The sequence below is a fragment of the Miniopterus schreibersii genome, assembly GCF_964146895.1.
Source record: "Miniopterus schreibersii genome assembly, chromosome: 13".
Lineage (NCBI taxonomy): Eukaryota > Metazoa > Chordata > Mammalia > Chiroptera > Miniopteridae > Miniopterus > Miniopterus schreibersii.
This window is the reverse complement of record NC_138113.1, coordinates 28791256-28809484: the sequence shown is the minus strand read 5'-3', so window position 1 is coordinate 28809484 and position 18229 is coordinate 28791256. Positions and strand designations below refer to the sequence as shown.

At 45.0% G+C, this 18229-nt stretch overlaps 1 protein-coding gene across 3 annotated transcripts in view; it reads right to left on the bottom strand.

The window, feature by feature from the left end:
- Positions 1–18229, bottom strand: part of SPTBN1 (spectrin beta, non-erythrocytic 1) — a 177671-nt gene that overhangs the window by 37564 nt on the left and 121878 nt on the right. For all 3 annotated transcript variants that reach the window (XM_081157102.1, XM_081157103.1, XM_081157104.1), the window contains 9 exons: positions 13255–13428; positions 8761–8852; positions 8107–8187; positions 7638–7753; positions 5027–5139; positions 4072–4259; positions 2962–3079; positions 1803–1961; positions 882–1184 (listed from right to left, as the gene is read on the bottom strand). In XM_081157102.1, coding sequence (XP_081013228.1) covers positions 882–1184; positions 1803–1961; positions 2962–3079; positions 4072–4259; positions 5027–5139; positions 7638–7753; positions 8107–8187; positions 8761–8852; positions 13255–13428 — 1344 coding nt within the window. The remainder of the gene's footprint in view (positions 1–881; positions 1185–1802; positions 1962–2961; positions 3080–4071; positions 4260–5026; positions 5140–7637; positions 7754–8106; positions 8188–8760; positions 8853–13254; positions 13429–18229) is intronic.

Sequence of the window (18229 nt, the reverse complement as noted above, 5' to 3'; positions counted from 1 at the left end):
CTACATCCCGGGAAGGAAAGCCCCTGCAGAAGGTCAAGCTTGGGAATGGAACACAATGTCCTGAGATAATGACCCCAAAGCTGCCCTGTTCCATCCCCACTACGAGACTAAACGCCTTTCAGCTGGCGAGCCGTGACATGGGTGAGCTTTCTATGGCGGCATCAGAGAACATGAACGGGCACGAGGCTTTGGCAAAATGTCAGGTCTCTTCCTGGGTTGGGAAAGCTTGATGTCTACACTCAGTGCTGTCAACAATGGAAGGAGAAGCACAAACTGGCCCTGGCAGCCATTTCCAACCAGCCCTGTCCTATGATCTGTACACACAGTACTGCACTAGTCCTCGCTATAACCGGGAGAGGTAGCTGGAAGTACCACCTCCACTTAAAGATAAAGAACGAGGCTCAGGAGGGTAGGCAGCTCTGGCTCTCACAATGTAAACTCTTGGCTGCCTGGTTTCAACCTGCACTCCGTCCACATGGCTACCACCCTCCCACCTGCCCAAACCACCTGCCCAGGCCCCCTCCCCAACACCACAGCCACTTACACATACATCAATGAGATGGAAATTTAGAGTACCTCTAAAGAACTAAAAACACAAAAAGCCAATCTGATTGATTCTCTACTGTGGAACATATATAATTAGATCTAAATCACAGTAGGAAACCTCCGGCCACAAAACTGGTCTAACTTACAACTTTTCACTCATCACATCTCATTTAACTCATAAGCTAACAATCTCCCCATGGGTAACGTGGCCCTTCTCTGGCTCTGTGGAGTGCGCAGTTAGATGAGGGGCACAATGTATATTGGGGGTTTGAGTGGGTCCCAGAAAAGAGAGGCCTCATTGCATCAGCTGTGGCCTCCTTCCGGTCGAGTTTTACCTTCATTTCATCCATCCAGTCCATAATGTAGAGCATTTCCTGGAATATCTTCTGCAGCCCCAGGTTCATCTCAAGACGCTGCCTCCGGGCCCGGAGCAGTTCCAGCAGGTATTCCCAGAGCCGGATGACATTGTCTTTCCTCGCTGTGATGCGCTTGATGTCATGGTAGTTCTCCGCCTCGAGCTCCCTGGCCACGGCAACCACAGCCTGCACACGCTCCTCGTATGCGGCAATGTCTGTCTCAATGGCCTCGTGCTTTTTCGTGGCGGCCTCAACTGCAGGAAGGTCAAATCCAAAGTTGTCCTGCAGAGAAAAAAGCCATCCGATTGGAACAGAGAAACAGAACAGAGGTGGAATCCTGAGCACACCTTAGTCTTTGGTGATATTAAAGCCAAACATGGCCCCCTGAGGTTTCCCCCATCCCTGGGGCTGGTCTCTGCCTTCCCCAGGACCCCTCCCCCAAGCAAATCAGCAACTTCTCACTTTACAAAGGGGTACAACTCGTAACTAGCATCTGATTTAATGAACCTGGAGCAGGTGATGGCTTATGAGAAGGCAAGCAGAAAAGAACGCCATTTACATTTATTTCACGACCCGTTTAAACTGCCTTGAAGGACTGGTCGGTCAAAGATTGAAGAAACGAGGGAATTTTTAAAAACTACAAAAATGTGAACAGTTCACACACACTCATGGCTCTAAACAAACTCTGCTTGAGCTGCTTCCAGATCTATAAAAAGTTAGGTAAACAGAAGAAACAGTATATTAAAAATTATAAACATCCCCTTCATGGGAAGTGGGCAGAAGACCTGAGAGGTGTTTCAGATACGGGTTGTTGACAAGCAGCCGTCCTATGGCCCGGGGTATGGCCTATATTCCTAGATTACCCCGGGGCAGTTTCTCGAATAAGGTGTGGAGCAGAACCTGAGACACTAGGCGCTGGTTTTCACTCAGCCAGGTCTCCCTCATAGCTGCCTTGCGATCAAATCTGCGGGCGAGCTGTTCCAGTTTTTCCTGCCGTATGAGCTCGTTTCGCAGAGCCAGTTCTCTCTCATGTTCCGCTTTTTCCAGTCTTTCCCAGGCCTGCGGAGAGAAAGAACGGTTTCCTGCATCGTTCAAGCTTTCCCTGGCTAGTCAACAGCTATTACTTCTCAAAAAGACCCAAGAACTTAGAAGGGAAGTCCTGCTCCCATCCTCACTGACTCTTGAGCCTTGAGGAAAAAATACTTTCCTCTCATTTTAGCCTCCTGGGAACACTCTCCCTTATCTAAATCCAAAGATCCTGTGTTGTACTTGGAAAACAAACCATTGCAGATATGGAGCAAGAAAACTAATAAATCTCTTACTTTGAGAGGAAGCAAAGTAATTATTTTCAACAGCTCTGATCATATAAAAAAGACAAATGATTTTTCTCAGAAAAAATCTTACTGTGACTTTCTCATTCACCCCATCCTGAGCCACTTGTTTTTAATTCACTTCATCTGAGGTTCCCCCCCTAAAATCTTTACTGACTGACTGTACATATTAAATTCATTTCTATGAAACCCATCTTACTTCATGACATTTTAAAAAATTCCACTTAAAAGAGTCTAAATGAGTACAACTGACCAAAGTTCTAGGTTTTCCAAATTTGTATTTGGAAATAATGCCCACTGTGAAATTCTCTAACTGCAGACGTAACAGGCATGACAACAGAAATTGTTTAACAGCTTCTCTGACAGAAGGAGCCCAAATTCCAAGCCTGAGCCTCTAGAGATTCCAGATACATGACATAAAGTTTTGTGTTCTCCTTTCCGCAATTTAAAGATGTTTGAGTCAACTGCATGACAGATGTAACATGGTAAACAGGCAGAACCCAAACTGGTTTGATAAAAATCTAACATTCTTCCCAAACCCACAATAGGCCAGCCTCAGGCAAGTATTCCCTGACCTTCTGCAATACCCAAGCAACAGCTGCCCCTTAACTCAGCAGACAGGGATGGCCCCTGTCAGTCCCTTTCCCTCTGAGCGATCACAACCCGGTGACAGAACCTGAAGCCTACAGGAGGGCAGGCCCAAGCAGGACCAGGTGGGTCGGCTTTACCTTGTTAATATCAGAGATGAGCTTCCCCTCCCGGGGCATGTAGACCTTCTGATTGTTGGCCCTCATCTTGCTCTGAATAGTGAAGAGCAGCACTTCCAAGTTCCCCTTCTCTGTAAATCTAAGCACAGAAAAAAGCAACCATAAATATCATTTATTATATTTTGTTCCTTCAAGGGGAGTATTAATCTGCTTCAGGCAAAAGAACACATTTCACCCAGCCACACAATTTAAAAAGCCATTTATCTCTGGTCTGACTTATGTGAAACGCATGTTAGAGAAATTGGAGTGTGTTAGTTTTTCGGTATTACAGACCTCAAAGTGTGCCCAACTGTGGAATTTTTTTGTGTGGCTGGAGTTTGTTGTTACTGAGATTTGTATCTGGGGGGTACACAATAGCATTCTTTTATTAATCACCTCATTCAAGGTTTAGACCGTAAGTCCTGGGCAATGAACTTACGTCATTCTGAGAGCACAGTCGAATGCACTCAGCAAGAGTTAGTTCAAATGATTACCAAATGAAACTTTCAATGGGTTTCAGAGACCTCGGTAAGGAACTCAACTGAGTGGAGTTTCAGAAAAAGGAGGAATGACTCTCAAACTACGATAGCTAAGAGATAAGGTCCACAATCCTTATTCCACAGTTGCAAATTTTTGAAAAATGTAAAAAAACCAAACTTTTGGGGGCAGCAAAACTATTGTCTATCCCTCTCCAACACAACATGAACATTTACACATTTTGCTACAGATATATTAGTGGCCTGATTACAGGTTACTTGCCCAGACCCAACTAAAGTCATAGTACACAACATACACACAACTGCCACTTCTTTGAAATCCAAAAAAATATGGAATTCTGAAATACATCAGGGACAAGTGTTTTGGATAAGGGATTGGGGAACTGCACAAGTTCTTCAGAGTCTCATCAGTGGCACAATACTGGAAAGGGCTCACAGAGGGCATGATATGTAATAAATCTCAGCGACACAGGATCAGATGAAAGGAGTAAGAAGCATTCAGAGATGAGATCATGCAAGTCAGAAAACAGGGGCCTGTGACTGCAGTGATCTCCCTTCCCATGTTAACGGCCATGAATCCCAGTTTGCATCGTACTTGGGTGGCTTCTCCACAGTGCGGTAAGTGTTGAATGCCTGAAGCTGCTGTTGAACCCCAACCAGTGAGTTGGCAAATTTGCGATTGTTCAAAATAATGATGGTTTGTTCAATCCACTCCAGAAGGTCGGAGGCAAGTGATTCATACTTTTCAATCATCTTTTCTGTTTCAATAGCATTGTCAAGCACCTGTAAACAGGAGTTAGAAAAATGGAAGCGATCAAATCACGACACAAGGAAAACGTGGCTGCAACCCTACATGAGCACGTGCACACTTAAACAGGGTTCTGTGCTAATCTGGCTCAACCATTTTGAACTCCAGGAACCTTTTGTTAATAGGCATGCACTGTGGCTATTATTTGTGAGCAAGAACAGCTTATTCAACTGGTACTGGTTCTGGAACCTCCCAACCCCCAGGCAAAGGGTTTAAGAGTCTGAATGACTCCAGTTGCCTAAGCTCCCAAATCCTTAGAGAAACAAAAAAAAGGGCTCTATGTTGCTTGGAGCTGTCCCATGAATTTTCCACTCCTACTGCATTGAGAAGACAAGGTCATCTGGTTTGAGGTGTTTTGAAATACATGGCAGGCAAACATCAGACAGATGAGAAAAAAGCATAACTGTGGGAAGTAGGATTTCACGCCCATGACATTAGCGGGCTCAGTCGGATTCTGAATACCCAACTTCCTGGTAAGGGTGAGGGGAGGTATGCTTTCTGGGTCTGAGATTCTCCTCACATCCTTTCCTAAATATTTTAGGAAATATTTTGAACTCCTACCTCCTTCTGTTACGCCTTGGGATGAAGAGGCTTCTCCCTACTTCCCTGCCATTTGGAAAGCCCACCCCAAACTGCTGCATTTATGAATTCATGAGAGGGCAAGGAGCCCAGTGGCAGGCAGTCCATTAAGATGTGAATCTTAACTATGTCTCACAACTTATAAAACTGGTGTTGAGCTCACCTTTCCAATTCGTTTTCCTTCAACAGCCAAAGCCTTCATCTTAGAGAAGTAGTGGTAATATGTCACCACGTAAGTGATAATGGACTTCTCGTCAGGGTGGTCCACACTGATGTCTGTAACCCAGAAGAGATTTCCTTCAGTACTGTGCTCACGGGGCTGCCACCCAGGCAGCAAGAAGACCCTGAGCAATTGGTCAACACTGAACAGGTCTGTGTCTTTGTTTTCTGTACTTCAAGAGTTATGCCTGCCTTCTTCCATCCACTGAAAATTTATTAGGCTTCCACAAATTGCCCAGCACTATTCTAGACATTTTTAATTCTACAGACTACTAATTCTTTTCAGGCACTATATATCTACACCAAACTGGAATCTTCACCATTCCCCATACACACACCAGAATTACCAACAGTCCTTCCCTTTATTCTCAACTTCCCTTTGCCTGAAATGGCTTTCCACACTCTATCACTTTCCCCCTCGCCTTCAAGGTCCAACTGAAAAGTTACCACTCCAACAGCCGTTTCTGATCCCTAGAGCCAGGATTCTGGTCTCCCTCTTTTCCCCTAAGGACTTTGTTCATAAGGACACGGTCTACTTTCTGCCAGGTACTGTAATTATTAATGCACATTTTATTTGTCTTGCAAGACTAAGTCCCTGAGAATAGGAACTCTGTCTTGGTAAGCCCTGTGCTAGTTACTCCACCTCCCAAATTTCCAGTGTGTTGTTTTCACAAAGTGTGTGGTCAGTACATACTGAGAGAGGGAGCAAGTGAGTGAAGATGGCAATGAGTAAGTCTTCAGGGTTTGGCATTATTGAGTAAAGTACTCAACTTGGGATAGTTTAAGAAGAGAACACACAGGATGACTCTTAATTGATCAGTCTATTTTTCAATGTACTTTCACACACGCGCCTCACTTCTATCCTCCTGGCAGCCCCGTGAGAGACAGGGTTGTTTCTCCTATTTTAAGGATGAGAACAGTGGGATACAAGGCTTGAAAGGTCCCTGCCCAGTGTCACAGAGGCAGCCAATGACAGTGGGAGCCAGAAACACAGGTACTGCTCCCTCTCCCTCCAGGGCCCTGTGACCAATTCTGGTGTCTGCTCAGCCCCATCAAAGTGTGCTCCAAGGAGAGCAAATTGGAGGAAAATGAGAGAAAAATGCCAGGCTTGTATGCTATTCTATAAACACAAAATGTTCACATAATGGGGAAGGAGTGAGCAACTTGTCTATAGCTGTATTTTAACTAATGGCTCTCTGGGACAACTAATAATAGTAAGGACAACTAATAATCAAGATCAAACCCACAGGGTAACATTACATCAACTGCCTTTTTTAGTTCCTTGTCTTGTGATCTGGAGAACATACTCCCTTTTCATACTGGGCAGTGATTAGAAAGATTAACTAATGAGCAAGTTATTAAAAAGATTTTGTCATAGTGATTGCAAAAATAAAAGGTTCTTTATCAAAGAGCTAGGGCTAAGAAAGAATGCCTTCCCATAGTATGGTAGGGATTAAGTATAAAGATTTATCACAGCCCAAAGAATTTTAGTTTTCTGTTTATGTTGAGAAATAATTTAATGGGTTAGCACGAAGATAATTTTATCTCAGCTTCCTGTAGTGAACATATCAGTGAATCTAATGCACTGGAAAAAAGCAAGGAGCCAGCTTGTCAGCCTCATGACCTCAATCTGCCCTTGGGGAGTTAAACTTCCTGTTCTATATTTATAAGAACTTTAAACTTTCACTCACATATAGTTTCCTCTCTCTAATAGTTGCTCACAGGGAAGAGGGTCTAAAAAGCTTCAGCACTACCGAAAATCCTCTTATGCGTCTCAAAATTGAAAAAAGTACCTATGATAACTCATGCCGAAAAGCCTAGAATTAGGATTTTGTTAAGCAAGGGAGCTACAAGCTGGGGAACTGCCCCCACATAGGTCAACTCCATGTCACCTGCGTCCGTCTTTGGGACCCTGCTGCAGGGACTCACAGAGTAGAAAGAGATCAAGTCGGTGCAGAGGACGTGATTCTGTGCCTCCCAGCAGCCAGCCATAAGAGACTGAGTGTTACACCTTCTTCAACCCACATGCTCCCCTTTCCTGATGCACCTTCATCATTTACACTCTTGTTCATGAGCAAACACTGTACAGTCTCCTCACAGGGACCCTACCTTCCATCTCCACCCACTCCACACCGTTCACTGAGAGACCACAGCAGGCGCTCTTCCTTGAGCACAGCTGCTAACCACTGCCTGCTGAATAACCTCTAAAATTTTAGCCAGCTGGGCCCTCACCTACCTTTCCACTGGTATTTCCTATTATCATTCTAAATATCACTCCTAGTGAACGGTTAGTCCCCAAATCATGCCTTCCTCACTCCTCACTCATGCAAGTCCCTCTGCCTGGCACGCCTTCTCCTTCAGAACGTATTTAAATCATATTCATTTTTTGAGGCCTTTGCACAAATCCTCAAATAATTCTCACACCAAAATTAAGCTCCTTTTCCTTGGATAATTCCCAAAGCACACTGTACAAATAAAACATACAAAGCAGATCTTATATTAAGCCCTTAGTGCTGAAGACCCTGAAGGTCCCACCTGTTTTCCCGAGTCCTTACCTTCGGGGTCCAACAGTTTGGTGAGGCCAAGGTGCTGCTCTGCCAGGTTAAATGCATTCTGCAGATTGTAGTGTGCGTTGGATTTCTTCAGCTTGTCAAAATCTATCAGGTCAGGCCTGTGTGGAACAATGGAACAGACAAAATGGTTTGAAAATACATCCAGTGACTAGTTAGATACGACCATTACTCCCAAAGCTAATTTTAAAGTCACCACTCATGATAATACTTAATCATCAATGAATGAAACCTGATTTTTGAATAAACATTCCGAAGTTTATTTAGAAAACTGAGGATAATGGGAGGACTGGTGTATTTCGATCAGGAGACTCGACACATCCTCTCACATTTTCCTCACACGGAATGCAGGAATTTCCACTACGGTGCCACACTGAAGACCATGGGTATGAGGGTCAACGTCACCCAGATCTGCTCTAGAGGAAGGTAAACATTCCACCCCAGAACTGTTTACCGGTGTTTGTGTATCAGGGCGTTGAAGGCCATGCCGTCCCTCCAGCTGGTGGTGAAATTGTGAATGTTGACATTGGGGTACCTGGCAAAGGCAAAGCACAAGAGAAAAACAACAGAATTACCAAATATAAGTTTACCTCCCTAAAAATTTTCCCCGTGTTTGAAACCTACCCCCAATCTAATCAGCCATTCTATACGATACTGATTAACTTTGTATCTGTGGTTGATTAAAGGTTCCTATCTAACTTGATCCCCTTTATGGTTTCCACATTTATCTTTGATCATGGCCATTATAGTTATGAAGCTCCCCAAAAGCAGCAGAAATAAAAGGGAGGAGAAAACCCATAACTTTTTTTAAATATCATGGATGTGATTCCCAAACATGGTTTCAGAGTTTTAAAATTCAAGATATACTGCTCTCTGGAGCTTCCTTACTAAAGGAAAACCGATTGTGGCGATGAGAGGTCCAGAATATAAATCAGAACTCTTTCCGTTCTGAGAGCTGGCTAAAAGGTCAGTGTATCAACTGCATGCGAGTTAACAAGACTTCTCAATGGAGGCCGTGGGAGAGACACTTGTCAACACCTTGGAAGTGATGACTGCGGTGGAACTCAGTCCCGGGCGACTCGGCACGAGCCGCTGAGCTCACACTCACCCAGCTGTCTTCATCTGGCACCACAACAGCAACGCATCCTTGGCAGACTTCTTTTCTTTGTTGTCTTCTGTTTCTACACTGATATCCTGGATCTAAGATTTACAAGGAAATATTAGACGAATTAACGACAGCCACAGAAAAGCTGGTCTACATATACATAAAGAGCAAACTTCAGATCAAAGCCCAGCCCTGTAGACCACCTCCTCTGAGTGGCCACGAAAACTGCTTTCTGAAGTCAGGGTGTGCCTCAGAGGAACACCAGCCAGAATGAGACTTTCCACTTTGCGCAGAGATGAGATGGAAGTGAGGACAACTTACCTGCATGACTTCCCAGAACCCATTAGGGGTCATTTCCATCCTCAGGCTAGCCTACCCTTTCAACCAGAAGCCAGCACAGTGATTCATATGGTACACCTTGAACCTCATCAGACCTCAGAAAACTATTATGTTCAGTTTTTTCATAACCAAACATTTTTCACACCAGGGTGTGTCCTTCATGGATGAGGACAGCATGTGCACCACTGCTTGAAGGCTGACCCAAACTCTGAGAGAGAGCATGCTGAGATGCTGTGCTCCCATGGTCTGTGCTATGGTCTGAACATCTACACCCCTTCCAAATTCTTATGCTGAAATCCCAACCCTCAAAGGTGACAGTATTAGTAGGTTGGGCGTTTGGGAGTTGCTTAAGTCGTGAGAGTGGAGTCCTGATGAATGGGATTAGTGCCTGATAAGAGAGACCAGAGAGGTCCTTAGTGCCTTCCACCATGTGAGGATTTCAATCTGGAATAGGGCCCTCAGAACTGTGAGAAATAAATTTCCCTGGTATCTTGTTATAGCAGCTCCAATGGTCTAAGACAATCTGCACTCAATAGCCACTCACAGGCTCTGGCACCTGCTGTATGTCCTTGGGCGGTTCCTCAGCTTCCCACCTGGGGAACAGCCATTCAGAGAGTGGCTGTCTCTCGGCGCTGCTGTGCACTCACATAAATGAAGACTATGATGTCCTGAGCTCATAGCAAGAAGCCTGTAAACGCCAGCTCTTTGGATTAGGGGCTGCCTAGCAGTTATATGATTTTAGACCAATGCTCTCACACCCTTTCGTCTTCAGTGTCTTGCCTATAATAATAAAATGTGGGCAGGGAGTTGGGGGTGAATGGTACTGGCCTAGGAGGCCATCCACTGTCTTTCAGCTCCAATCATTCCAAGGAGGGTAAAGTATGTCAACACAAGACTAAAAAGTTAGAACGTTCAACAAGAAAATCACCTAGAAATTGGAATAATTATACTTCTAAAAGATTCTCCATTTTTAACTATAGTAAGTATGTGAAGTCTGAGTCTGCATAAACACCCAACGCTTTTGGGATTCTCAGTTCACATGCAGAAAGTAAATGTGAAAGAGTAACACACAGGGGGTACGACACAGATTCACCAGGAAAGGCAGGTGGGATTTTACATATTAACCTGTCAACTTTCTTATGCTTCTATGTGAAGAACGGGATCTGTTTCCAGACTTGTTCGTTTAGAAGCACGGTTTATCATTCTGGGATGAAGACAGCTGCCTGTTGAGACTAGGCAAACTCAAAGACTTTCATTCCAGTTTCCCACACCACCTTTTACTCTCTTTCAAAGGGACAGCAGCATAACACCTGTGTGTCATCAGCAGCATCTCATGGACACCCGGTAAGTACAGACAGGGCAGGCTGCATCCTGGGAGCTCTGGGGACAGCGATAGGGACACACACATGTAACATAAGACAAGGCTGTATATTCAACGAGCTGGGGCGAAGAGAGATCTTTGTGGATATGTGGGAAGTTTAGAGGAGGCAGAATGTGAGCTGGGCCTGACTGATGCACAGTGGATGTAAACAGGGTGGGGCAAAAGTAGGTTTACAGTTGTTCATATGGAAAATGATACAATAATACAAGAATAAACTTGTGTACTCACAACTGTAAACCTACTTCTGCCCCACCCTGTACTTGATGAATGGGTGATTTAATAAACCTGGGTCCTGTAAGACACCAACAATGCAGGACATGCAGTGACATCAGCAGCCTATATTTCTTGCCTTTAAGGAAAGAAAGTGCCCATCAGCATTTACAAGTTCAAGTACAGAAAAGGGCAAGCTGTCAGGAAGTTAATGACTCAACCCAATTCTGGGAATCCTAGAAAGGGCTGCGTTTGCCAGCTCACCAACATGAGCACTGACCCGATGTGGAGAGGCTACCCTCAGGACACCCTTCCATGCTCTGATTACTTCAGGTCAAAAGCAATGGGAACGGAACTATTTTACTCTACAAAACTGAGGTGAGGCTCAAGGAGTGTCCTGCTGATTTCACCTCTGTTGGCCTAAAATTAAGAGCAATGATTAGAGAATTTAATGTCATTCACTCCATTTTAAAATCATTCAAAACTAAATGACAGAAATCTACATAAGAGTTCTGTTTAAAAATGAAGTTGTTGATTGTTGTAATTAACTCCATTAATGATGTCATCTTCAACCGGGGCTCCCTCCCTCCGGAACCTACTTAATTAGTATCACAAGGGCTGGGACTGGGACTCTGAATTAGTAAAAAGCTTTCCTAAGGAGTCAGGTGGTCAGCCAGGCTGGGGAACCACCCATGCAGGGAGTTTCTTTGTCTAGCTCAGCCCCCCCACCTCCTCCCACACACACACACAGACACTGTTAACTTAAGCCCAATCCCAGGGGAAACAACGAGAAGGAAAAGGATTGGTTCGAGGGTGATCTCAGAGTTTTAATAAGACTACAAAGACAGCTATAATTTGATTTCTGTTTTTGCCCTTTTTTGGTGAGATTTTCATTTACCCAGAAAAATCAATCAGACTTTATCAAAGGGACGGAACAGGAAGGAAAGGCACAGAGAACACAGCCAAGGAGGAGACGGGCCTGGTGGGACATTTGTTTGCAGAGTAACCTGACGCTATGGTAAGAAGTGTTTCCTGCATTTCAATGTTAAACTGAGAAGCATGACCATGAAGACTTCTCCAGCAGGAAGAACCAGTAGTCGGGCACCCTGAGGTGCTTCACAGTCCTGAGACAATGAGCTCTACTGAGCTCTCTCCTGAGGGGCTGAAGCCTGAGCTGTAGCCCTGCCTGCCTGGCTGCTGCGATCCTGGGCAAGGCTCCTCCCTTTCCTCAACAGTGAAGGAAATGGAAAAGATGACCTTGAGAGCACTTTCTGGCCCAGAGTACTTCTATACTTAGAGCTTTCCCCTAGACTGAAACAAACCCACAATGTCGTTATCAACTCATACAAGCCTGAGGCTTTGTGCACATTCCCCTGAACACTGCTTCCTCACATCCAGAGGAGAATGACATGAAAACGGAGTCCACACACGTGTCATAATCCTAAACAGCTTCTCCTAAGAATATTCTATGATACTGTGGTAGGCAGACAGGCATAAACAGAGCAAGGATGATGGGCCAGCTACAGGAGGTCACCAGGGCAGAAAGCCCTGGGTGCCTAGCAAAGGACAACTGTAGGGTGGTACCTCATCCCCAGGGTGACCTTTCCTCCCCTAGCATATGGCTGGTATTGCAGTTTGGACCCCCGGACCTTTCCTTCCTAGAGGCCTCAGTTATATTTCAGCTCTAGGCCCAGAAAAGCAGCAAAACCAGACAAGCAACGCCATGCCAAGGCTGACCTCAGGATCAGCTGCACTGAATAATGACCCCTGCCTGGTGCCGACCAATCAATCGGTGAGATTCCGACCCTGAAAGGACACACCTGGAAAATTGCTGAATATTCTATTGAGATCTTCCCCTGGGACCACCCCTAAAATCTCCACCGTTAAAACCCTTCGGACCAAGGACCCAGCATGTTCTCCCTCCCAGGAGCTGCCCTGAGCCTTTTTCCCTTTCGCTTCCGCCTCCCCACAGGTGTATTACCTTTACAATCCTCACTCCCAACCTCCAAGGGCTCTTCGTTTATCTCTGTAACTAGTTTCCTAAGCCCATTTCTTCTATAAATTACTTCTACCTCTGATTTTCCAAATAAGTGTTCTCTTATAGTTTGAGTCTTGGCTCTGAATTCTTTCCCAGCTAGATTCAAGTGCCAAGGTTGCTGAACCCAGGTGGGGTCTGATTCCTCTGGTCTAACACCTGGTGCCAGTTCTCGCCGACCCCAACAATACTTGCTACAATCTAGTGACGTGCAGATAGCTTAGTGCTAGTAACTGAGCATCAACCGCATGTTATACCTTTGCTTCTGAAAGCGGAGGTACCAGTGAAGTGGTAAGCTGGGATGCAAGCCAGAGCCCCCTTATCTGACAGGAGAACCAAGACTTTCAGGGGCCAGCAACACTGAGGAAGGATGCGGTAGCTGAGCCTACAGGGCAGCTGGATGTGACACACAGCCCCGCACAGCTGAATCTGAGATGCCATTTCAACCTCATCTTCCTGGTGTCTCTGGAACAGCTTCACAAGAAGCTTGTACCCAAGAGGAAGGCAGAATCCCCTGGCCAAAGGCCCTTACCTGGAAGCGCAGGATGATGGTCCAGATGAGGCCGAGGGTCAGCCGGTGGTTCCCATCCACGATGTCGTGGGACCCCATGTTCTCAAGATGGACTCTCTGCTCCTTCAGAAACTGGAGGGCCTTGTCCACATTCTCCAGACAGTGGATGCGCATTCGTCCCTTGGTGGGTTTAGGCTAGAAATGGGTGAGCAGAAGGTGGAAACAGATCATCCAACGGGCAGAGACAGGCCCAGGGCTACTGCCCAGTGTTCACACTGCCCATTCATGCCACACTCTCCTACATAAACCAAAACATTTAAAACCAAGTGTGCTCATTCAGTCCCAGGACAGTATTTATCTAACAGCTTAGAAAAGTTACTTAAGGAATGGTAACCAATTACTCTCTACAGGTTTGTTTAATCATGGAAGCGACACAATTTACAAATGCGTGGAGAAACCGAAAGTTTAGAGAAAAGCGGACCCAGTTTTCGTAGACGTTCAGAGCTACCTCTGCCATCCACACAGTCTTTTGCAGATGCAAAACACCTTTGAGGGTTTTCTGACAGCTCTACGCTAAAATTAGGTTTGCCATCTGCTGGTTTGGGTAGTTTCCTAAGGGTGGCTCATAATAAAAAGAGGGGACACACACCGAATCAGGAGAATGAGGTGGTTTTGTGCAGGGGATGGGGAGGGAACTGAGTAAAGGGTGTGACTCACTGAAAAGAAAGGATGACACGGGGTGGGGGGAATGTGAGTAATCTAACCTGAGTATCCCAAATGTCTCCTTTCCTCTTACCCAGTTATGAGTAAACATTTAAAATAAAGCAAAACACACACACACACACACACACACACACACACACACACACACGAAATGTTCAATGGGTCTCTATCATCTAGACTGTGCTGAGAGCAAGCTCACGCCCTCTCCATCCCTCACCCCCTAGCAGAGGCTGCACCTCTGGCTGATCCACCATTTCACAGATGCCAACAGGCTGCACACACCTCGCTAGTCAGAAGAATGTACTCAGCCTGGCTGACTTGGTGGCTACTGTCCTACCTCCCCCATGTCTCCTTGGCCATCTCACCATACCCCACCCACCTTTCAAGGCTCAGCACAAGGCACATCTTTCCTTCGCAAAGACATTTCCAACCATTCCAGTTCTCACAGGCCTCCCTTTTCTCCCAACTCTGTGCAATTATCGTCTGCCACAGAGTTCAGAAACTAATCATCTATCTTATTCTTTTGCTGTTGTTTCACACATCACTCTTATTACTTCCAACTAGACTACTAGCTTCTTGAGAGCAGGAATAATGTTTTATAAGCCCGCTATATTTCCAGTGGCTTCTGGTTTGGTTCAGAGCACAAGGCCACATGCAGTGAACTGCATGAAGGTGGGCTGGGCATGGTGTGTGCTGTGTGAAGGCTGGGGGAAGGCGGCCACAACCAGGCACACCCAGGCCAGGGCAGCAGCCACTAGGACAGGGAAGTCTTGCCTGTCTCCCACTTCCCCTCTGCAGCTGAGATCTTCAGTTATTTGCCAGATGGAAAACATCTGAAGGGAAGATGACCTGGATAACAAGTGAGCATTTTAAGTAGCCAGTCTCAGATTATGTCTTTGTTTTGTTTTGTTTTAACTTTCTCTCCTACAAAAAACTAGTGAGCGGAGAAGAACATGCTTTAACCTTGAGGAAAGAAGATTACAAACGGAGGCCTTACCACAGTGGCAGATTCTATTTTCAAATAATAGCAATGGAAAAAGAAAGGTCTCTGAAAGTGAAGCTTTTTACACTATTATGATAGCTTTCCTTACACATACACACACACACCAACACCCCCAACAAAAGGCATTTTCTCTCAGAAACTTCCCAATTATTTTATTCCAGGTATGTGGGAAATGCTGAGATTTGTTACTTATGTTAGGTCAAATGACAACATTACATCGAAACAGAAAGGAGGTAGGCTCAATCGCCAGTTCTGTGACTGCTTCGGTAGCAGTGGTTTGAGGCCAACACTGGCAAGCTCTCCCTCAAGGATACACCCAACAGCCTCTTTAAGTTGGCCACATCACAGGGATCCATGTGAGTGCTGACTGGCCCTGCCAGAAGAGCTCAGGATGGTTTACTATAGACCTAGATGCAACTCAAGTCCCCGGCAAGCACCAGCCACCAGGAAACACTGTAACATGGGACAAAGGAAAGAACTGAAACAAAAATGGCAGACAAACCTCTTAGGGTAAATGACCGGACTCCTTCAAATGTTAACAAACATCAAGTTTCCAAAAGCCAGAGGAAATGGAAAACTCTCAGGAAACAAACACCTCCCTGCCCTGGTCTCTTGGGCAATTCTCCCCAAAATCAAACCAAGACTGGGCGTGGGGAGGGAAGGAGGCTCTACTTTTCTCTAAGTTGTTGTGTGTGTGTTTTTAAATTTTCCTACTGCTCCTGGCTTTAACATCTTCCAAAACATCAAACATGAGCAAACCAGATACACACAATATGTTTTTGATAGGCAATTAGGTGGAGAAGATAATGATTCTGATGTTAAAATGTCCACGTTGGAGTTACAATTTCCCCACCTTCTGGCAAATTAGTGCCTTACTTTTCAACTGCTTACCCATAAAATGAAGATAATATCAATAATTATCTCAAAGGGCTGCCATATAAATGAATCAGTAAACTAATCACTATGGTGTTCTCAAACCCACAGTATCTCTACCAGCAAAAGAGACCTCAAGTATTTTCCTCCCAACAATTAATTCTACTTCAAAAGGGGGGGGGGAGTTCTCCCCTCTCCCTATGCCACTTGGGCTTCAAACTGTTTATAAATAACATAGCTCTCCTTCAGGCAATATCAAATCCTTAGGGTCTAGAGAGAACTCTCCTACTAAGAGCCAGGAGTTGATATACATCAAATGAAAGGCAAACTTAAAACGAGAAGCAAATGTGCCCCCAAATAGTGATGATATTCTTACTCTTCTAATCCTAATACCCCAGATTAAATTCCTGACCAGAAAGGAAAAAAAGTGGTAGAGAAAAGTGTAGCTGGGAGGTGTCCTGAGGAAGGGGTAGATGGGATGAAGGAGAGGAGAGGATATGAAAATACCTAAATCTTGATACTTGGGGCTTATATACCTAGTAATTCAAAGGAGATTGGGAAACAAGTCTGAAAAGCATGACTTTTCAGAGATACTTTAATTATTACTGCTCTGTAGCTAGTAACTCACACTAGGCTAACTACTGTGCAGCGAGCGCTATTAGGAGACTTGCTTCAGCACCTCACTAGACCACCTGTATAAAAGCACTTCCCCACACTCCATCTCGATGGAAGCTCACTCATCTTCTGTGGCATATCAACCCCCTTTAAACCAAAAGAATAAACAAGACGTGGTGAGGTTAGATGATGTGCCGGTGGCACAAATGAGGGAGTAAAAATCCCTAAAATGCAAGTATACGAATTCCCAAGTCTTGTGCTCTTTCTATTTGCTTCAGAGGGTTTCCAAAACGTTTTAAGGCACAATACTTGGGTAAGTTTAGGGAGCAATAACTACAGGAAATTAATTTTAGCAATTGTTCATGATCTCATTGAGCTATACAGTGAATGAAACACATCGGTCCTATAAGCTGCATAGCCCACAAGATCTAAAAATTCTTGGCTGCTATTTACTGAGCAACCTTTGTTAGGTGGTGTATATCTGTTATCACATTTAATCCTCATAATAACACTGCATAATAATAGTTATTGTTGTCAGTTTACAGATGAGAACACACAGGTTTAAAGAGATGACGTAATCTGTGCAACCAGTTAGTATGTAGTGGGCCAGGATTCCAAAGCTCACGCTCTTCATGCCACACCAAGAACCAAGAGTGGTACATGTTTCCACATGAAAGAAAATAGAGACTCAGTATCCATCTGGCAGACAGTTTAAATCCTTTTAAAGAGCTATTTATATCACTAAACTTCCATCTTCTCAAAAGGAAGGAGAAATAACAATGGAGAAAACCAAAGACAATGGAACTGGGGGGTGGGTGCACCTCTCCGTAATGAACACTTTCCTAAGCCTCGCCCTAAGAGTGGCTACTTCTGAGGGAGAAGGAGCACTCCGTCTTGCCTCCATTTATTATTGTCACATTCCTAGTGTGACACAGGTTCATTCCCAAGGCAACATATGCATTTCTGACCGGGAGTTTGAAATGTCATTAATGTGGAGACAAAGATCAATACCAATACCACACTCACATGTGACTCAGAAACGGGGGGGGGGGGGGAGGCAGGGAGGCGGTTCCTCTGAGGAAATGCCTATTTTTACTGTTTCTCCCTTAAATAATTTTAACAACTTTCCCACACTATGGCCAGTATTCCTGTGTTTTGTAGATGTTCTTCCTGTTTCACCTCCCCAAGTTCCCTTTTGGTCCCAAATCTTTATCAACCACAGCTCCATCCCAGACCTAGCTCTAGACCCATCTTCTTTCTGACTCCAAAGAAGGAGTGGGAATTAAAGGGCTAAATAACCACCTCTAGCATCTCACAACATGATTCTAATTGTTTACTAGAGCGGCTAGTCCAAGCCCTACCTCTGAGACATGGTGTAGCCTTGGTCAAATTTGTCCAAGTGGACCCACTGCCCTTAGGAACTTGGGGGCTGGATGGGAGCTGGGTGGCCCCTTCCTGGTCCATGGCTCTACCCCAGCTGCCCACCCAGCCTTGAATTTGGGTCAATTATATCCTGTGGCTATCAGGATTTGCAGAACTATGGTATAATTACAATGGCAGAGTTTTTATCAGAACCTAGAGATGGAAAGAAGAAAATACATGTTTCCTGGAGCTGATTCAACCTCCTTGAATAGAAGAGACATGGCGAGGATTCCTGGCAGGGTGTTTTGGGAGGCCGGGAGGGAACCAAGCCACTCTGTTCCACCCTGGTAACCCCCACTCTCTTGGGATTTTTCCATGAGTGTCCAAAGCCATCTTGAAGCCACAGAGCAACAGCTCTCC